The sequence below is a fragment of the Petromyzon marinus genome, chromosome 4 (assembly GCF_048934315.1).
Source record: "Petromyzon marinus isolate PM22_M1 ecotype Great Lakes invasive population chromosome 4, UKy_Petmar_22M1.pri1.0, whole genome shotgun sequence".
Classification (NCBI taxonomy): Eukaryota; Metazoa; Chordata; class Hyperoartia; order Petromyzontiformes; family Petromyzontidae; genus Petromyzon; species Petromyzon marinus.
In genome coordinates this window covers 20,717,665-20,739,473 of record NC_133670.1, presented here as the reverse complement: position 1 = coordinate 20,739,473, position 21,809 = coordinate 20,717,665, and the positions used below count along the sequence as shown (strand labels likewise).

General features: G+C 45.7%; 2 protein-coding genes across 2 annotated transcripts; one reads left to right on the top strand and one right to left on the bottom strand.

Annotated features, from left to right (window-relative positions):
- Positions 1-1,348: 1,348 nt before the first annotated feature.
- LOC116938498 (uncharacterized) lies at positions 1,349-7,449 on the bottom strand. Its single transcript, XM_076059980.1, has 14 exons — positions 7,339-7,449; positions 5,717-5,842; positions 5,359-5,472; positions 5,091-5,237; positions 4,458-4,668; positions 4,271-4,354; positions 4,130-4,180; positions 3,900-3,950; positions 3,277-3,582; positions 3,157-3,234; positions 2,908-3,090; positions 2,535-2,705; positions 2,024-2,110; positions 1,349-1,786 (listed from the first exon to the last, which is right to left on the bottom strand). The coding sequence occupies exons 1-13, from the start codon at positions 7,342-7,344 to the stop codon at positions 2,049-2,051; spliced, it is 1,590 nt and encodes a 529-aa protein (XP_075916095.1). The 5' UTR covers positions 7,345-7,449; the 3' UTR covers positions 1,349-1,786; positions 2,024-2,048.
- Positions 7,450-7,713: 264 nt separating this feature from the next.
- Positions 7,714-16,375, top strand: LOC116938500 (chromobox protein homolog 1-like). The gene is made up of 5 exons (XM_032945641.2): positions 7,714-8,016; positions 10,411-10,555; positions 12,343-12,526; positions 13,860-13,954; positions 14,539-16,375. The coding sequence occupies exons 2-5, from the start codon at positions 10,416-10,418 to the stop codon at positions 14,684-14,686; spliced, it is 567 nt and encodes a 188-aa protein (XP_032801532.1). The 5' UTR covers positions 7,714-8,016; positions 10,411-10,415; the 3' UTR covers positions 14,687-16,375.
- Positions 16,376-21,809: the final 5,434 nt, after the last annotated feature.

Here is a 21,809-nt window from a genome sequence, read left to right as displayed (position 1 = left end):
AACCACGCTTGCGCGTTCCAAGATTGAGTGGGGAACAGGACTCGCGCTTGCAGACGTCTCGGAACGGATTAAAATTGGCCAAACATGTCTTCATATAAATATTTTGAGCGTGGGTAATTTTTGAGACTGGCTCAACGGCTGGCTGCTTTTCAGCTTGACCATCTCCTTGCGCCAAAGTTGATCTCTCGAAAGAAAAAAATGTTTAAAGCATGTATATTAATACATATTTAGAAGCATGTTCTTCTCCTCGAGCGAGCAAAAACCTGTGCGTGTGTTACAGGTCAAAGTTATTGTCATGTCCTTAAAAGCCAAACTTCCTAGACATCACGTGCCTCGCCAACACAATGACCTGTGATCAAATGCTTTGATGCTGGACAAGTGACAAATTGAGACCACACCGCTTGGGATTAAACAATCACATTATAAAAATAAAGAATTTATTAAAAATATATGCAAACAAAGTATTCAATTGCATTTAAAGCATAGGAATTGAAATCCCCACTTTAACAAATTAAACAATCTAACATCCCTTCAATCAGTTGTCTTACGGTTTACATTTTCACATGGAGTGAGGTTTTTTTTGTGCAGTCATGCCACTTCTAACATGCCAAAGTTGATTTTTTTACTTGTGTATTACAGTTGCTGAGACAATAATTAAACTTTTTTTACATTACCAATCCATGCATTATACAACTTGTAACACTTAAAACACAATTCACAACAAACACAACCACATCGGACCTAATGGCTTACCCTGTTATGGAGTTGACCAGTTCTCCAGTCCAGTGCCGACAGCTTCACTCCAACCTAAGAAAAATGTAATTTCCACTCGGGCATTAAAAGTAGAAATGAGAGGACATGCACGTCCTGGTGGACAAAAAAGAAAGAGGAAAGTATCCCTGTAACTTACCAACTCAAGCCTGTTACTGGCTTTTGCGGATATTAATATCAATAGCTTCCTGCACTCTGAGAAAAAAATGCCTGAGGCCAACACCTGGGATTTCTTCTTCCTCTCATTGCACTCCTTCCCTCAAAAAAGAGACTGGTTGCGCATTTCTTCCTTCCGGGCCAAGCTGCCTGCTGCTTTCCTCCCTCGTGCTGCCGTTGTGTGGGGTCGGGTCCCGTGTCTGCCGCTTCTGCACTGTGTGGGGGGCTGCCGGCTTCCTCAGCACGCTTTTCCTTGCTGTAGAGATTCCTTACTTGCCTTCGGGCGCGCGCCACGTTGAAAAGGGGGGGACACATTCCAACCACTCTCGCAGCCAGGGGACGAACTGTGAGCGCCGCCTCTCAATTCTCTTAGCTTCACCGACTACTCAATCAAACCAAAAACTTAAACGTACTTCAGAAGTAGTTGTCTACAGCTTTATTTCACTTTTGTACAAAACATAATTCTTCACAGCAAATGCATTGCCAACTTACTCATCTTGCAATACATCCATGGAAAAAAAAAACAGATACTACACTCAAACCTGTTGTCTATTGCATGTGTATATGGCCTAAATAAACATGCACCACTAACATCTGAATTACATGATCATAAACTTGTTCGATAAAAATACAAATCGTGGCAAAACCCTGGCTTAAAAAAAATCTGCGAATTTCAGACAAATGTAGCCATGACACGTGATTTTAGTCTTGCTACCTGTACTGCGTCTTGACTCGCTTTGCTTGCTGCAGGATTCTTTCCTGCCTCTATGCACTGTCTGACACTCCCTGGACTGAGTCAGAACCCTGACGCTGTCCTTCCAAGTCAGCTCAGCCTCCCTTATTTATGGTACATTGATGCCTGCAGGAGAGAAATATGGTTACAAAAATCAATATGCATGCAAGATGGGGGAAAAAAATGGGCTACACACAGAAATTAACAGACAAGGTTGTAAATGCACTTAAGTGGCAATGAAAGACAACACAAGTAAGATTGTGTAAAAAAAAAATATTGGAAAATTTTGAATGTATCCTGTGAAGAGGTGAATTGATAGATGTGCATTCACATTTTAGTCTGGAAAAAAAAAACAAATCGTACCTTTCGGGGGGAAAATGAAGCAGCTCTAATATCGGTTGCGTCCGCTTCTATAGCCTCCGCCATCACTCCCCGAGGAACCATAGCCACCTGAAAAAATTGAGCAAAAAATAATTTACTTCAACACCCAACTCCAACGCAGAGGGAAATGCATTAAAATGACGTGAAAAACTGCTTCTACATGGTGTGAGAACTAAATCACTTCGCACATGGTAACAATACTTCAATTTCAAAAGACGTCAAGGCACTCTAAAAAGATTGCTAAGACAATACAATGGTTTGAGAGTCTGATAGTGATTATATGGCAAAAGCCAATGCTCAATAAAACTGAATTTGTCAAAATAATAGGTTAACAAAGGAGGAATAACTTGCGAGTGGCGGGCGGCGCAATTTGAACAATTTTCGAAAACCATTGTAATATGGCACTTGACAATGTTGATGTAAATGAAATCTTCCTAAAGATGGCACTGGAGATCGATTAACACTAATGCATTACTGAACAAACATATCTCACCTCCGTAGGGACCGCCACCGCTCCTGGGGCCACTGTAACTGCCACTGCTCCCACCACCACCATCACCACCGTGGCCTCCCTTCAAAGGGCCGTAATGCGAATGTCCCTGGCTGCTGTAGTTGCCAAAGTCGTTGAAATTGCTGCCGCCGCCACCGCCGCCTCCAAAGTTACCTGCAAGAGCGACTGTTCCTGTACTGGTCTGACTTGCTACATCGCCTTAATGACAAAAAGAAACAGTGGTTTTAGGCTATGGCTAATACACATTGGACTATCAGACACCAGGTTTTTTCTTTTATCCAGACCGAATTTGCAAATCCCCTGGGTTACATCTGCCTGATGATAACGGAGCCCTTATTTAAGACGTCACACTTACCACCACCATAGTTGCCGCCGCCGCCACCGCCGCCGCCCCCGCCGTGCTGGTTATAGCCACCTCCTCCACCGCTGTAGCTCCCGCCGCCTCCATATCCGCTGCCTCCGCCTCCATATCCGCTGCTTCCACCGCCACCACCATAATTGCCACCCCCATGGCCACCCCCATGGCCACCCCCGCCGCCTTGTCCACCACCACCCCCACCATGTCCATGTCCACCCCCACCATGTCCACCCCCACCATGTCCACCCCCGTACCCACCACCCCCACCCCCATGTCCACCACCCCCACCTCCATGTCCACCACCCCCATAACCACCACCCCCACCTCCATGTCCACCACCCCCATAACCACCACCCCCATGTCCACTCCCTCCATAACCACCACCCCCATGTCCACCATGTCCACCATAACCACCACCACCTCCTTGGTAGTTTCCTCCACCACCATAGCTTCCGCCTCCTCCTCCTCCATGGTTGCCATAGCCTCCACCACCCATGTTTCCCCCAAAGCCACCTCCTCCTCCTTGGTTCCCAAAGCCGCTGCCGCCGCCACCAAAACCCCCTCCTCCTCCATAGCCACCACCTCCCTGGTTGCCATAGCCGCCACCGCCGCCAAAACCGCCTCTACCACCCCCACCATATCCACCACCTCCTCCGCCGCCAAAGTTTCCACCTGCAAAAAAGATAAAAAAAATACTATTCAAGAAATTCCATAAAATGTAAATATGTACATAATAACAGAGCTTGTTGTCAGGGTATCCCCACTGCAAGTCGGCTATGAGAGTTGTTTGACCATGCTGGTCATTGCAGGCTGGTTAAGGGGGGGGGATACCAGGACCAGTCAAGATATCACTCACTTGAATTGTTCGCAACATGTGCAACACTGCCCTAGCTCCCGTTTACAAATGCACTACTTACTTCGACTGCAGGAAATGATAAGTGACAAAAAATAACTCTGTGCGCACGCGGTTGTTCAGATGCTCTACTCACCATCACCACAACCGTTGAAATCTCCGCCTCCATAATTTCCCCGACCAAAACCTGCCCAATGGACAAAAGCCATTTTATTGTGTCAACTTGGAAAACGGATTTACATTAAAAGGGGCATACAAGACACTAAGCTACTCGTAGACTATAGAGTAAATCATTCAAAGAGGACAAACACTAGAAGAAAATATTGACAGAGGAACAAACGAGCGCAAACTCTGCAAATGACTTACCACCCCCCCTTCCACCAGAAGGACCAAAATCTCTGTTATATCCTCCTCGGCCTGACAAAAAAAATAATCGCAAAAACGAATAAGCATCGAATATTAAGCACGATGTAACAAACGTCTCTTCACACAAATAATAAGACTTACCTCTGCCGTAATTTTGCAACTCTTGCTTTGGAAGGGCTTTTCTGATTTCACAGTTGTGTCCGTTGATGGTGTGATACTTTTGAACTGGAGATTAAATGAAAAAGCACAATTAATGATGAACATTGCATTTCAACACATGCAATCAGTATAAAGAATTTAAAGGAGGAAAACGCATAAAGAGACTTACCAACAATTTTATCCACGGGGTCATGGTCATTGAAGGTAACAAAGGCAAAGCCTCTCTTTTTTCCAGATTCCCTCTCCGTCATAACTTCAACAATTTCAATCCTCCCATACTTTTCAAAGTAATCTCGCAAATGTTCTTCATCGGTATCATCTTTGATTCCACCAACAAAGATCTTCTTAACAGACAAGTGAGCTCCAGGTCGCATCGAGTCCTGCAATAAAAATGAGTTTTGAGGTCCTTGTAAAAAAATCTCAAAAGCAAACGTTTCTAGAATTGCAATGTCAAGGTGGACAAACACTAATGCATAATGTGAAAATGTATTTACGATGGAGTACCAATCTCCATTTTTGCCTGGAAAGCTGCAGAGAAAAATAAGTTTGGCAAGCACCAACAAGTCTGGGGTTGTATGTAGAACTTCTTTCGAACTACACGTAGCACTGTTGGCTATGTACAGTGTGAAAGAAGTTCAACATGCATACAAACACTAAACACAAAAAAGGCAGTTCTAAAGAAATGAGTTTTAAATCTAGATTTTTTTTAAAGTTCATGAGCTCCAGTGGCTTCCTAATGTCAGAAGAGCGTTCTGGATTCAGCAATCAAGTGGACCCACCAACCTTACCCACCACTCCTTACCTCTCGAGACACTGCCCGCTTGGGCTCCACCATTCGCCCGTCGATCTTGTGAGGCCGGGCAGACATTGCTGCGTCAACCTCTGACATGCTCGAAAAGGTCACGAAGCCAAAGCCCCTCGACCGCTTCGATTGTGTGTCCTTCATGACCTGAAACAAACACACCAACAAATTAAATGGTTAAAAAGCGCACCGTTATTTCATCAAATAACAGGCAAATGCTTACGAATAGCATGCACGGTCCTTAGGGCAGGAGAACGAATGCACGTACCACACAGTCGGTTAGGCTTCCCCATTGCTCAAAGTACTGCCGGAGGCCCTCTTCTGTTGTCTCAAAGCTAAGCCCTCCAACGAACAGTTTCCGGAACTGCTCTGGCTCACGATCCTGGGTGGAAATAATAAATTCGAACCATTAGAAAGACACGTTTGACATATGCTTTATACAGAAACTGCAAGACAATTTGAGTGTGGAAAGTCATGACGTTTAAGCAATATGAAAGCGGAACATGCCATTTAAAGACCTTATGCATTTAAGGCAGTGCGCTTTCGTGATTAATCTCGAGATCATTTAGAGCATTATGAAATAAACACGCACGTTAAAAGCAAAGTGTAATCAGTGCTATAAGTACGTAAAAATGGTGCTCAGCTTTTTTCTCCGTTTTTAAGTGGGATGGAGGTCTTGAACGCATTTCGCCCCGGAACGTGTGCTCTGAACTGTCAGCACCCTCATCGATATCCCAGGAATCCTCATGAAACTAGTGGCCAAAAAAAACCAAAACGTACATTTGGGTTAACTGTTGAACGTGCATCCCTCACCACAATTGCAGTTGTTCCTATTGTGCGTAAAACTATGCGTTTTAATGCGCCATCGTTACGATGTGAAATGCATTTCAAGTTTGAATATCGAACACCCCCCCCCCCTTTGGCTCGCAAACGTGCAGCCCATTCTGTCAACAAAGCGCCTTTCTACAAGGTACTAACATCGACTTTTTTGCTGACTTGCACGGAACCTATACATCTCATACACGGTGTTTGTTCACCCAAACAATCTCTTGAGATCGGGCATTTGGGGTGTAATTTGGTCAGAGGCGGCTCACAGCGCTGGACCAATTATCAGCATTATGTACGGATTTCCACGTGTAAGGGTTAACACCAATAGCCAATACCTTGGGTGGTGGCGGTGAATCACGGTTGTGAATAATTAACACGGAATGGACGACATTGACGATTGTAAGATTATCGGGGAAAACCAATCTCCATCACGAAGTGTGGTCCATGGTGACACCCCCCCACCCACTGGGAGTCTTCAACCTTACGAACAGAAGCCAATTGCGCAATTACGACCCGATATTCCAAAACATAACACACGATTCACATAATCGCATCCGTTATCTGGCACCAGCCGGCAAATTAACAGCGGAATTGGTGATTAATGCGGACCAGAACCGAAAGACTTGCCCACAACACGCGGACTAAATCGGATGAATGAACAGACCCAGGGGTTGTTGTGGTTGGTAAACACAGTGGCAAGGCTGCGGGCGCCGTGTAATTTGCAGCCACTCAACGAGGATATTAGATACGGATGGGCTGACCGACGGGGGTGGATAGATAACCACATCGTTAAACAGGAGGGGGAGGGGGCAGCGCGGCAAATGGACGCTCTCGCTCTCTCTGCACAACACGCAACCCGAGCACTTTACAGGCGCGAAGTGCCGCAACCAACAACGTCGCCTCTCGGCGAGTCCGATCCAAGTGCGCGTCGTGCGGCGCTCATTAAGCGCCGCTCCGTCCCGCCTCGGCGCCTTAAGGCCGTCGATGTCCATTGCAAGCTCCCCCACGACCGCCATGTCGGCCTGAGGCCCTGTCCTTCCAGCCGACACTAAGGGGCCACGCTCACATCTTCTTCTCCAACCTCGATGTCCTCCCACCCCCCTCGTCACGTCTCCCGCACGCCCCGGCGTGCAGTAAACCTCCCCTCGAAGCGCGGGTCGGATATATATCGATCTCTCTCTCCCGCACGAAGCCCGCGAATGGCGCGGGCCCGCCATGCCGCATAGGGAGTTTCAATCGACACCAGCACGCGGTGTGAGCGCGGTCCTCCCCCATCCATCCATCCCACGACCAGTGCCTTGCCCACACCTCCCCGTCCCCCCATGCGCATTTCCCTTAGTCCACCCTCGTGGGTTTAACCCGGCGAGGGTGGACTAAACTCCCGTTGCCAGCCCCGCCGTCGCGTCTGCCACATTCTCACCTCCATGGTACAAAATGTCGGCCAGAGGGCGGGCAATGGTGGTGGTAACGGACGGGTTGGGGGGGGGGCGCCAACTACCTCCTCTCCGCCTTATATAAGCACGGCACGCCACGCCCCGCGAGCGCGCGATTGAGCAAGGGTAGCCGCCACGTGACCCCCGCGTCGACCAACGGCGGTCGCGGATTCCATCCCCCCACTCCTTCTCCTCCCCCCCCATTTTTTGGCGCCATTTGGCGGCGTCGTGAACAGTTCGCGCACCGGAAGCGGAAACGGGCGACCACTTCCGCCGTCGCCCCCCGTGTGTGAGAGAATAAAATATTTTTTTGTAACAAATTAAATTACATTTTTTTTTTAAACAAAAACTCCGACGCGACACCCCCCCCCCTGAGTCGCTTACCAAGTTGCAATCGCCGCGGCTGGTGGCGGGCGCCCGGGGTGGAGGGGGGTGGTGGTGGTGGGGGGGGTGGCGCCGAGAGCAAAAAAAAGCGTGTTCCCGTCCTACCCGTGAGCTTTTGACGTTCGAGGCTTTTTGCCGCCGTCGTTGTGCGACTTCCGTCGGCGAGGCCGTGGTTTTTTTTGGCGCGTAGCGGGAAGGCGCCAGACTCCCACCCACCCGTCCGTCTCATTCATTCCCGGAGCGAGCAGCAAAGCGGCTGGACCGCCTTCCCCCCCCCCAATGTAAGCCAAGGCGCGCCCTTCCGACGTTCGTTCCCGCGGGAAGCTCCGCGCGGCCTCGTTTGCTGGAATGGCGCGGCGGCGGCGTCGTCGTTGTTGTTGCCGCCGCCGCTGCCGGGGCCCCGTTTTGTTTTGTGTACGCGCGGTGTGGTGTGTGGTTTTGTTGGGGTGTGGGGAACATGGCCGCTCGAAGATTTTTACGCGCTCACGACGCGAGTCGTGTTGGGGCCACCCGTGCCTGGGGTTCTCCAGGGGGGCCACTTGGGGGTGGTCCGGCGGGACGCGCGGGGCCATGGGGAAACCCGCGGTGAACCTCGGCGCTGCTGGCGAGTTTCAGCAAGAGGCCATTGGACGGTTGCAGGAAGAAACCCCCCCCCCCCCCCCCACAAATTAACCCTTGGGTCGGCGTTCAGTTCGGCGGCACGCTTGTGTGTCGATTTGGGGGTAGGGGATGAAGGGGGCGCGGGGTGCCCCGGGGAACTTGAGGCCTCGTTTGGTTCCGCTGCCCGCGGGATAGCGGCTCAACGGAAGGTGGACAATTTGCTTTAAACATCTCGTCTCAAAAAGTCGAGATTTAATTTAGTTTTATTTTATTTCACCTACGTGACTTTACCGAAAAAAAACAAAGAGTGGATCTCGTCTCAACCCACGTTGTCTGCTCCTCTTAATAGATGAGTGCACAACCTACACTGCACGCGTTCAGGGTAAATTGCACATGTTTTTTTTTACAGAAACGACTAGCGGGGATTCCCAGCCCCACGCGGGTGTCCTGTAGCCTGGATGATGCTCCTTATCCGCTTGAGGCGCCTCTTGCTCCATCAACGGGGCAAACGAAACTCTGGGACCGTACAGAGTACCGTACAGCTTAAGCCGCAATAGTTATGCGCTCCTTCAACGGCTATCAGACCTCGGACATCGGCACTTAGCTCCCGGAACGAGAACAGTATTTGCCCTCCGCCAGGATGACAACAGAGGCCGAGGAGAATGCCGTGTAAAACATTGCTGATCCAAACTCCAGCACCCCCCCGCCCCGGCCGTAGCGGCCGAGTGGAGTGATTGATTGAGATGGAGCCAAGCAATAAGGGGGGCTTGGTGGAGGAGCTGGGAAGAAGATTCCTTGCTGGTGGTGGCGCCACCCAGATGCGTGGAACGTTTTAAAAGCGCAATGCATGTTTACATCATTGTGATTATGCATACGTCAGCGATACGTAGGGAGTTGTTTTTTTGTGGTTATTGCATCGTCAAAATACACTTTTTTTAAAAAAATGTTTACGGGTGTATTTTAATACACGTCATGATGATTTGCATCTCAACAAAGTCAGCGTATTGTATACAATTTGTGTTTAATGTAACGTTTGGGCATGAGCGGACTTTTGGGGGCCGGGGGGTGCACAGACAGGCAATGTCCCTCACCCCAAACTGGACGCCTTTGTTAAGTAATCTTCAGTAGTTTACAATTAATATATTTAAAAAAACTAATTAAGCACCCGCGATTCTTAATGTGAGGGACACACCTAACCCCTGCCACCCCCCCCCCCCCCCTGAAATGTAAAAGTCAAACTCTGCCGATGCATTTGAGCCCCACAAATTATCTGTAAATTGGCAAAATGTTGTCTTCGTTGAAATATTGGAACGTGAATGTAACGTGTGTGTTACTGTCGTGTGTGAATGTACACGTGAAATGGCGTTCAGCCACGTGTGTTTTTGTTTGCTGTGGAGTGGGGCTCTTTTCGCAGATTCATGGCCTTACGATGTCATAACACTGTTGGTTATTCACTCCGGAATTTAATAATGGGAGTTTTCTGTGGTTAGTTCTAGAATGTTCTGAGCCCCACCCACCGATCGAAGTAGTTTCAGCTCATGCTCCTGAAAACCTGGGCATGCAGGATTCCGATTGGCTGTTGAATTGCACTCGTTGAAGGTTGAAGTTAACTCCGCCTCCAATTTTTAATTATAAAAGCATGAATCTGGAATTATTAAGTTAATTCTACCCGCAACTCTTGGAGGAGCGAAATATTGTATGTGCCGGACTTGAGGATATGCGTATCATCGTGAAATCAGATGGGGCATCGGTCGAGAGGCTCGTCGTTGGAACATTGTGTGTCCCCCTCTGCAGAGAATGTGCACTGCATTGAGCGGGGAAACCGTTGGAACATGATACAATATAACATAGTCCCCCCCCGTGTGTTGTCTTTGCATTTGGCAACAAGCACATCACCTTGTCAGTGGGCTGAGGGGGGGAGTTAAGTTGGTGCCTGTTAAATACCGTGCACCCCACTCCTGAATTATCCCGCTATTTTTGAGGACAACGAGGCTCGAGTTATCAAAAAAAAGAAAGTCCAATTGTGTGGTGTACTTCTAACCACGTTCCGAAATGTGCTTGTTCAATGGGTGCAGTTACAATGGGAAAACAGAAGACCAGAAAGGAGAAGAGCGATCCGGATCCCCCCGCCGAGGAGGAGTATGTAGTGGAGAAGGTCATGGACCGAAGGGTGGTGAAGGGAAAGGTGGAGTACTTTCTCAAGTGGAAGGGATTCACAGAGTAAGTCTTATGAAGAAAAATATAATAATTAATTTGCCACTACTGTTGGTGGCTAATGCAGTTATAGTCTCCCCCAGAAAGTCACCGAGGCTCAAGATGCTTTCAGGAGATCGCTGCATTTTCATATTTGGTTAATTGCATTAATGAGTGGCTTTTTATGTGTAACCGAAACATATATAAAATCTCCCAAAATAACACTTGTAAGCCGCCACACAGAATCGTATTCATGCATGTATGTTTAACTTTCGTACTGTACGTAGCCAACCATGCTTATCGGAGGTGCGCGGAAGGACAAACTAAGCACAACGTTCAATCAATATACCCAATATATTGCTTGTATGTGTAGACTTGAGTCCATTTCTGAACTGCCATTCTCTGCCTATAACATTATGTTCCATGACAGTCTCCCATCCAAGAACTGAACCGACTTAATTCTGCTTATCTTCTAAGGTTGCCGAAATTCGGCACGTGCAGGTTCAGATGGACAAATCTTGAGTCCATGTAGCACTGCCACTCCAATAGGGAGGCTGGTGACAATTCCAGCGGGGAGGCTGATGACAATACACCTAATCCTGGGCACAATTCCAACCATTAAACATTAAAAGGCTGTGTTAGCAGTGGTGCACATGTATCACTTGCAAAAACACGTGGGCCACCCTTGTAAACTTGTATTGACCATATCACAATATTTAACATTCTCAATTAATTGTATTTCTAAGAAGTATGTGTCACTCATCTATACACTCTAAACACATTAAAGCTGCATCACATTCACAAGATGGTGGTCGTAGTGCCCTTATTACACATTACAATTGCTATCAGTTGTGTTCCACTTGCCACTAGTGTGGTACAATACATAAATGATATCGTTGCTGGTGGAGTGCATTCATCTTCATATTTTCGAATAAGACAATTCTCATCAGTTATCCAGTGGCATGTCAACTCGAACAGACTAAACTCAATGCCACATAACAATCAAATGATGCAGTCCCCGAGTTACGAACGTCCGACTTGAGAACATCTGTACTTACAAAAGAACCATAAGATGTTATGTATTTTACCATCCGACTTGCGAATTTTCGATCGTACTACCGAACCGCAGAACTTTTTTTTGTCAGCGGAGCGATTCTCCATGAAATTTAATGAGTCCCAGCATCCTAGAAACGCCACTTATGATAAGCAAGATAGTTAGTATCAAGGCTGGAGGTAAGTGAAATAAAAACTATTTTTTTCTATTCATGTTGCTTTATTTTATGTTTTATTTGCTATGCAGCATTAGAGTATTGCATGCATATGTACAATATTTCTGCGTATGAGTTTAACAATGCTTTTTCTAAAATTGCAACACATTTAGAAACGGGTCTTGGGAATGTACCATGTTTGTAAGTCGATGACTGCCGGTATATAGTAGACTATTTGGGATAAAAGGCCCTTTTCTCACATAGACAGGGGAAAAGATAGATGTATTGGTGGAGAGCACTTTGAGCCATATGAAGGTCTGAGATGCTGAACAAGACATTGAGCGACACTTCCGGTTTTATTTTATACCCCAAACCGACATTTACAATTAAGATGAGATAGACCCTCTGCAACCTAAAATCTTGAAGCTTTTTGACCGTTTCAGTTGGACAGACACAACTAATTGAATTGCATTACAGCACTAATAATCAAAAGTACTTTTTGATTGGAGTGGGATATCAAAGAGAGAGCCTAACAAACTCAAGATACTGTTTGGTAGTAGCGTTATTAAAAACTGACTCTATTTGTCTACCCTTGTTTTTGTCTAGGGAGGATAACACATGGGAGCCCGAGGAGAACCTGGACTGCCCTGACCTTATTTCGGAGTACCTGGGCACGAGCAAGGGCAAGCAGCAGGTGTCCGAGGACAAGGCTGAGGGCACCAAACGGAAATCTGCCTCCCTCAATGGCACTGGAGATAACAAGGCCAAGAAAAAAAAAGAGGCAGGAAAGGTATTTGTCAGAAACACGACTTAAGTTTTAAAGACCCATACGTATGTTGATTATTCTTTCACACAGTACGTAGCCAACCGTGCTAATCGGAGGTGTGAGGGAAGGACAACAAACTAAACACATTCTGAGTCAAATGACCTAGTCTCCTGATTTGAATACAAACTAATGAGCACTCACTTGGGCATTAGTAGTTTGCAAAGTGCACGCATATAGTCTGACTACTGTAATTAAAATATGGTTCTCTGGGAATGTCTCACACACAGCGTAAGATTTGTGTGCATCACCTGGTTACAAAAGAAAGCACATGGTTTTTGAAGACTATAGTCCTGCAGCACTTGTTTAAAGTCGGACTGCCAGTTATTGTAACTAGTTGTCGTAGTGTAGTTAAAAGTATGTATAATTCACGTTCCCCCTTTGGTTATTTTTAAGGACCCAAATGCAGTGACAATTTAACCAACCATGTATAAATAGCGCCGTTATAATAGTGTTGGGCAATTTGTTCACATTGGCAGACTATTGGATTTTGTGAACTTGCTATCAAGAGAGCTTAATTATGTCCCAATATTGGGGTTAGTATAATCTATTTGGTCAATGGAAAAAGACGTGACCTATAACCTTGAATATTGATCCATATGGCCTGAAATAACAAGTAATTACTTTACCCTACTTTAAGTCATTTGTCAAAATTACCACGTGAAAAAAGACTGATTTACAATTTATTCAACTGTAGAATATGGAAATTATACCCAGAGCAATCCTGATTTGATATGGTAGCTTTGACATATTAAAATATATTCTGTACGTCTTGGTTCATTCTACATCTTTGAATTTACACTGAGAAATTAAATACTACTGTAATACGTGTATTTTAAATAGTTTTTTTTTATTGTTACATACACACTGCTAGTATTGTTCTTGTAAAATATCCATTTTGCCCGACTTAAACTGTTCACGTTAATGTGAGTATTTACAATTCGCACTCTAGAATTATCTCTTTGAAAACATATCAAGACAAACCCTTAGTAGTTTGTTTAAATACTAATAAGGTATGTACAAATGATTGGCTGTATTGCACATATATTTAATTGCAGTGAATGTATCTTTGTAATTTTGGAAAATGTAAAATGGCAGATAATTAGGAATTATTTTATCAGAATGTGAATTTGTGATTTAAGTATTAAAATAACATTTCCTGCAAGGAAGGTTCTATAAACAAATGTTTAAAGAAATGTAAACAGTGATAACGTTTGTACTTGACAATATAAAATGTAGTTTCCGCTAACTTAAACCAAGGCTGTTTCCTACTGATGGTATTTGTTATTCGCCTTTTCAGGTAGGTCAAGAGATTGGATTTTCTCGGGGGTTGGAGCCAGAGAGAATAATCGGTGCCACGGACTCCAGTGGAGAGCTTATGTTCCTCATGAAATGGTACGGCTGTGAACACAATACATTTACATGTAGTCTTGGTTCTTTCGGTAAAATCACGTAGAAGGGAAATAATAAAATAATAAAAATAAAACAATCAAATTATCACAACGTTTCGATTGCAACACAAGCAATCATCATCAGGTGTGAAAACCACAGCAATATTTTTTTTGTTAAAGTGGCGGGTTTTTTTGGCCACTTTTTATTGTATTATTTTCCTTCTACGTGACTTTACCGATAGAACCAAGAATATGAATCCCTGCAGTCACGAAAACTTTCAATCGACATTTACATGTAGTTGACGCTCATGTGTGTGCTGTATTATGCTGACTTGTGGTTTTAAGTAAAACATTTTTATCACATATTTACAACCCTAGAATTTACATTGAGGCTGCATTTAATCCAGAAGAGTTGTATTCGTGACGTAATAACCTTTGTTGCCAAATTATTCCTAACAATTGCTTTACGTGTGGTGTAAAATGTGGTATACTGCTGCTGCCAGATGGTGCTCTTAATGCGGTTCGTGTGAAACTAAAAGGGGGCACGTGAATTAAAGACGATCCTGTCTGACTTTTCCGCAAATGTAGGAAAGGCTCGGACGAGGCAGACCTCGTCCCAGCCAAGGAGGCCAACACGAGTTGCCCGCAGATCGTCATCTCCTTCTACGAGGAGCGACTCACCTGGCATGCGTACCCTGACGACGACGCGGATAACACCAAGGAGGACAAAGCCTAGGCCATGGCGCGGGTGACTGGGCATCCGGAATCGATGCAAACAACGAAAGCGCCATTTCCCGTTCTTCAGATACTGATAATCTACACAACAAATACACCGTAACGTTTCAGGTCATAATTGATGGTGAGGGTTTTTTGGTATGTCGTAAAATAAAATACATGTTTTATGAAGAAGAAAAAAGTTAAGTTTTCATGTAGTTTTTTTTATTGATCAGGAGAACTTTTGAAGTATTTTCAGTGCACCCAATAATCCTCCACGCATTCAATGGTCGTGAACTGTGTCGGCGCTTTGAAAAATAAAAACGCTGTTTTTTGCAAGTACTATATGTGCACAAAAGTGGTGTGCTGCTGAGGAGGAGGGCATTCCCACACATAAAGGATGTTAATCTGTCGTGGCACAGTGCTTGCTGAGGAGCAGGTCCCTCCCCCGTATGTTGCTCTCGAACCGAGTTGAATTAGTGAGCTGCTACACTATGCCCAGGGGTTATGTTTATGTTAAATTGTGCAGCACTGAAATACGTGATAAAATAACTTTCCAAAATGATGTCTTAGAGCAATGTATGCTTATGGAATGTTACCACTCAAGATGACAACTGGTGTGACACGCAGATAATGGCTACATCTAAAGTGATGCGTACTTTTTGTTAAAATATTTAAAATCAATAAAGTTTAGTCCACATTGAGCCAAACTTTATATTTTGATTGATGGTTGCTTAGTTGGGAGTGAGCACATTTGCCTGAAACATGTACCTTATAGCTGCGATTGCAACGGAAGTGTTTAAACACTGCATATTAACATGTCCACTCAAATAGTCCTCAATTTTCTGAAAATTGCTTTTGTCCATTCAAACATTTCCAGATATATAGAGGGACCTGCACTCAAGTCAGCTGCTTTTATTTATAAAAAAAACTCATTATCTTAGCCCACCTGAGATGCATGGGATATAGAAAAATTGTGGTGTAGACTTGGTGCGTTTAAAGAGCACACAATTACATGATCAGAAACAGCTGTCCATTTTGGTTATTGCACATTCTGAAGTGCATGGGATTTTTTGTGTGAATAAAGTCTCGTCATAAACCAGTTTTTGCAATGTGCAAGATTATTATGAACCTAACTTGTTTGTGAATGCTTTTCATCTTATTCTTGTTGAAATTGTGCTGTTTCTATTAACAAAAAGCTATGACCATTTTGGCAAGATGTAAAATCTGGCTCTGGGTGTAAAGTTACGGCTGTTGACATCAATCGAATGTTAGTCGGTGATTGTTATTAGTTTAAATGTTGGCTTTGCTTGCTGTTGGCAAGGCCAAAAACTGAATTGATGGTTTGCTCATTGGATAAACGAGTTTTTGTTAAGATCTTGCAGAACATTCTGTGAAATATCACAGCTCCAGTTCTTGTCATCTTTTTATTTTATGATCCTGTGAGTTTTGAACTGCTTGAGTAAGCTACTTGGTCATCGTGCATATTTTCTAAACTTTGTAATTACAGTATCAAATTGTAGGTTTTAAAATCTAACGTGAATGGGCCCCTGGTTTTTTTTTTGTGAAAGTTAATACGTTTTTTTATTTAATGGCAGCCTTGTTTAAAGCAGTATTTCAAATTTTTGGACAATGGCCGTTGGAATGCATATTTTTCTCACTCCATTTTGGTAACAATTATGTCCAATAAAGTACATTGGTTTTTAATGTTCTCATGTTTTTATTTGTGCTTTTCTGCCCGTTATAAGCTTATTGAGTATCGTTCAATGGTTAAAAAAAATAAACGTTTTGCAACAATTTTCGACAACTGAAAGTTGCTTTTTTAGTACACGAATTTCACGAGGTGTTGCTCTACAGTTGATTTTCAAAACGACTACGTTTAAACAGCGATTTTCTGGTTCATTTTGCAGCATACATGCTATTTAAAGCAATTCAATGTAAAATTGTACACTTCCAAGCAGACGGAGAGCCCCCCCCCCCTTTGGGGCTTTCATTGGCCCTGGGTTACTCGTGCTTTGAGCGAAATAATGGTCAGTCCAATTACTGGAAGCTGTGCAAGTTATGACATTAAAACAACGAAACATCAGGGCTGCTGCATATTAGATCAATTACCGATAATTAAGTGCAAAATGACACCGCATATGCTGGCCTTCCCAGAGGAAGCTGAAAAAAAGGATGTTCACTTCGCGAAAATGACATCCGTCGCTAAATATGTTGGGTGCAGTTTAGCGTGTATTTTTTAAAACGACCCACGTTTTTTTCCGACTTGGCTGCCTTTCGCTGACATTTCATTGTCCCGTGCTGCCTTTTCTGGACGCGGTTTTTATGTTTAAGGCTTTATTGTAGTTTCAGCCGCGCCTGAGTGGAGACCGGGAGTGGTTGGGAGGGATGTAATTGGCTATTGATTGCTCTTGTTCTACGGTGCGCGCCGCGAACGAGGCACGGAGGGGGGGGGCGAGTGCCGACGGCTGTCGGTCGCATCCAATTCGTGTCCTTTCTGCACGGTGGCGCGGTGGACAGGCGGTGGACGGGAGTGCCGGGCCCGTCACGGGCACGCCTGCTCTGCCGCCGTGGCAAGTTCATTAATGCTTAATAACGTTGAGAGGACGTGGGGCAGTTTGGGGGGAGAGGGGGTGATTGGTTGAGCTTTTAATTTCCACAACCTTCAGGGAGCAGTAATGGTGAAAGGGGGGGGGGGGGGCTTAACTGTTGCACGCGCTGCACGTTTCGGAATCAGAATATTTATACTGGAGGAATCCGATGAGCTATAAAGCTCTTTTTTTCACAGATGTTCAGTAGGGGCGGGTAAGGATGTTGTCGGAACGTTGAGTGAACCCAGCAGTGTGTGTATATATTGAGTGTGAAGTAGGTGCAACGGCACCGTGGCCCAGGCGCTGGGTTTACGAAGTGGGGTGGAAGGCGGCACGTGGGGACATCTGCGAATTGACGGAAATGTGGTGCAAGTGACAGCTTTGAAATAATAACATTCTGTGAGCGAATTGGCCGGGGAGGTCAGCAAAAAATGCACCACACGTGTACCACCCAGAGAAGAGTGGAGACGAGCTCTATCAAATTCTAGCAGTGGAGTGGTCGCAGCCCAGCATTATTTTGGCCATTAACTTTATGCCCTTTTAAAATTGTGCATTCGTCGAATGTGGGACGGTTTGAGGAGTGGTGGGTGTAGTGGTTAGCACACCGCTATGAACGCGGCAACCGTGGATTCGATTCTTGATCACCTGAGACAATACCAACGTCCCCGACGGGCACTTGAGAGTAAAAAAAAAATCACGATATTTATAAGGAGGAGTCCGATGAGCTATGAAGCTCTTTTTGACAGATGTCCAGTATGGGCGGGTCAACAATAATCACATAATCGCCGACTCCGCAGAAGAATCTCCCGGTTTGAATGATGATCTGCACTTGAACCGCGCCAGACTATTCCATATTAATCTCCAACACCGACGACCAATTACGAATAAGGCCCATACGGTCATCAGTCTAAAACCTTTGTACGAACGCATTAACGCCCACTCACTGCAGCGCTTCGGTCCTTCCACATTTACAAATCCACCTCCACCCGTCCACCGGCTCGCAATGAACATATCAACACTTGGCCATACAAAAGACCTGTAACCCTTTTTTTTAAGCTGAGTCGACTTAGGGGTGGCGCAAGACAAATTGCTTTGTTTACCGCTGATGTTAGTGATAGACAAAGACTGTTGGGGCAAGTGCTGTTTAGCGAGCACCGATGAAGGCCGGTACGGCGCACAAGGGGGTGGGTTGACCAACACCACGCCCGGCCGCCTTTATCTCCCCGGTGGTGATATTTACACACCGCACCAGGTACTCATTTGAAGCTGAGGGCCGGTTCAGATAATCGTCACTGGTGTTGGCCGTGAGCGGTATTCGAACTCGGGTGGACGGGTTCGTAGCGCAACGCGCTAGCCACTGCTTTATGTATATGTCCACACTGAGAAGCCAACGGGACTCAGGGTGAGTTGAGCTGTCTTCCGCACACTCTCAAACCGGGGGTTGCAGTGCACAGAGCAAGTGTGCGGAGACACAGCAGAGGGCCTGGTTGAGCCACGCTTGCCTCACGCGCCGGTGTCAAATGAACGTAAACATGCCAGTCCCCTGGAAGAGAATTAATAGTTTCTCTTCTTTCACGTGGACGTAGCCGTGACGAATTTAGCCACGGTTGCTTGTGAGTCGTGTGCACTTTCCAAAGCTTTCGCGTGTCGTCTCTGCATTAAGATTTTACGAGCAAATGACTGAGCAAGCAGGTGGCGTGAGCAGAGTGGGAATGTTCGACTGCCTCGAGCCCGTGAAAGAGAATCAATAGTCCCCCAGGAATGAATATTCGTGAATATTGGGTTCCCTTCTGAATATTTGTTTCGTGGGTGTGGAGTCTTCACATGTATGGTTCCCAGAGGCAAACTTTGCACCAGTGAGCGCTGGTGACTATACTGTTGTGCTGGTGAGTCATAATTTAGATAAAACCGGTCCGCAGTTGTCTATCGCTGCATCACTGCTGCCGCTGCTGTCAGTCGCTCACATTTGCCCAAATTTAATTTGACGGTGGCCTAAGACAAGAGGCCCACAATGCACTTCTTCAGGAAATGATCTTGGTGTTTTTAAATGTGTGCGCAATGACTGTGTGATTTGAACACATTTTCACCGTTTATATATACCATATATATTTGTATTCCTTTATTTTTTTAACCAAGTAATATTTCAACTAACATTTTTAATTTGAGATTGCTTTCCAAACGTATTTGTGTAACAATTGTTCCGCTGTTTGCCTTCAGTATAGTTTTCCTTTTTTTAAACCATCTCTTTTGGTCCTACATTTTCACTCACCAATGTGGCTTTTACAGCCAGAATCTTAACAAATATTCGTTCTCCTGGAGAATATTCGTTATCCTGGGGGAGAACGAATATTTGTAGTTCCTGGGTGAACAAATAATTCTGAATATGCGCGGTGGGGGAAGACCAATATTTGTCGACTTTAGCAGTGTTGGTGAGCCCTAGAGGGCTAGGACACAGTGACCTGAGCCAGGAAGGTTAGGGGGGAACTGACAGAGAGAAGGGGGGTGACATTAGAGACAGATCCTGGGTCCCATCAGCGGTGGCAGCTGAAGAGCAGGCGCTGTCAGCCGACCAGTCAGTCCGTCCGTCTTTGTTATACCGCCAAAGGAGCGGCCAGAGACGCAGAGTGAGGTTGGAGACTCGAACTAATCATGGCGAGAACCTTGTACTGTCGCAGGGTTGTAACACCGTTTCTGAAACATTAGCTGGAATACGGCTAAAGGCACCTCCGTGGTCTCACGAGGGATTCTCTTCCTTGGCTTGGGGGGGGGGGGTCACTTCCATTCACCCAGTGAGCTCAAATAATCCTCCACGCCTTTTCTACGCAGCCTGTGGCCCAATCGCCGCGCATGCTCCCGATTTCGTCAGATCACGGGAGACTGAGCGGGGATGAGGCCGGATTGTGCTTGGTGACGAGCACGCACACACAACACACGGGTGTCTTGGGTGGCCCGCGGGACCACGTGGAAGCAAGAGGGCCGTGCTCCACTTTTTATCCTACCACGTATTTGCCCTTTGCTTCATCAGTCCCGCAGTAAAGCGTGCTGGTGAAGTCGAGTGAAATGCTATCGGTGTAAAACGTTCGTACTGGAGAACGATCCTCTGAGATACTTTCGAGTAACCTTTGGTCTACACGGAATGGAGCAGCATTGTTTTTTTTTTAAATTGACGTTTTCTAACAATCAACAGAATTCGCGACTCCTGTCCGACTCTTTTCCTGAGCCCCCCCAACTTTTTTATTTATACTTTACCAGGTAAGGTCCACTGAGCTATATATTTTTTATTTTTTTAATGACCTGGCCACACATGATAGCTCAACGAAGTGGCTCATCGTGTGGAAATGTTTTGCAACCAAATACTCTATATACTCGTGTTTCTAAATGTTGAGGGAAAAACCGGAGGACCCGGAGAAACATCCACGCAACCACGGGGAGAGAGAGAACACGCAAACTCCAAATATACAGGCGTCAAGGTCGTGGTCGGGATCGAAGCCACGACCTCCTGTATACCAGGCGAGGTAGTTAACATCTCACCACCGTGGCGCCCTTCAATAACATTTCCCCACCCCCTTCCACAGCGTCTTGTGATACGGGTGTCATTCGTCTCGTTATGCCGTCTAAAAGTTGTTGCCTGTGACGTCCAGGCTTCAAGACGAGCTTCGATGCAGCCTCGCGCCGTGCAGCCCAGGAGCGGATTCGGTGGAGAAATGAGGCACGAAGCGACGAGATCTCGCAGTCCCATGGCCGGTTGCTGAAATCAACCTTCAGTGAGCAATCTTCCTGAATTGGAACTTTGATCTTTACCCGTGTGTCGATAGTTCAATGTTAATGCGACATTTTTTTTATTACTGTGTAGGTGTTATCTTGGTGTGGCCTTGGGACTGTTTTTGGTGTTGCTTTTCTGCCTTGCCAAAGCTTGATAAAACAAACTTATATAAGTGGATGCATATATTATTATTTATTTATATTTCGCGAATTGCGTACCTTTTTCTCTATGTTGCACTCTTTTCGTTTGTTGTTGTATTGTTTGCTGTTGTAACTTGCTGACCCGTCCATACTGGACATCTGTGAAAAAGAGCTTCATAGCTCATCGGATTCCTCCCTCTAAATAAAGATTGTGATTCTGAATTGACACGTGAATTGACACCTGCTTTAAATTGACCAGGTGGCTCAGCGCTGGAGTGAGCGCCTCACAGTCGGAAGATTCAAAACTAAAATTTTGTGGGGAATCAACAGCGGTGTTCTATGGATAGACGAACCCCCGACGTAGAGACGTGGAATTTTCACCACCGGCTCAGGGCTGCAAAACTAGGAGCTGAGTACCGCCACAATGCTCACTTGAGCTGGAAGTCACTTTGACTTTGCAAAAGGAGCTCAAGGAATTCAGATAATCGTCACTGGTGTTGGCCGTGACCAGGAATCGAGCCCGGGTCGCCAGGTTCGAAGCGTGGCACGTTAACCGCTGCACCACCGCTCCTCACTGTGCTGCGAGACAGACAGAGAAGCACAGACGAGTACGTGCGCTTGGGTAGGACACGTTTCTCGAAGGGATGATGG

What these genes read in the sequence shown, in the direction of transcription:
- LOC116938498 (XM_076059980.1), bottom strand. An exon ending in CCCCGTGGATAAAATTGTTG is followed by an intron (nt 4,355 to 4,457) that starts GTAAGTCTCTTT and finishes TTTAATCTCCAG; the next exon opens with TTCAAAAGTATCACACCATC. An exon ending in TTTCAACGGTTGTGGTGATG is followed by an intron (nt 3,583 to 3,899) that starts GTGAGTAGAGCA and finishes TCTTTTTTGCAG; the next exon opens with GTGGAAACTTTGGCGGCGGA.
- LOC116938500 (XM_032945641.2), top strand. Translation starts at nt 10,416, where the DNA reads ATGGGAAAACAGAAGACCAGAAAGGAGAAGAGCGATCCGGATCCCCCC. An exon ending in AAAAAAAAGAGGCAGGAAAG is followed by an intron (nt 12,527 to 13,859) that starts GTATTTGTCAGA and finishes TCGCCTTTTCAG; the next exon opens with GTAGGTCAAGAGATTGGATT. An exon ending in CTTATGTTCCTCATGAAATG is followed by an intron (nt 13,955 to 14,538) that starts GTACGGCTGTGA and finishes CCGCAAATGTAG; the next exon opens with GAAAGGCTCGGACGAGGCAG.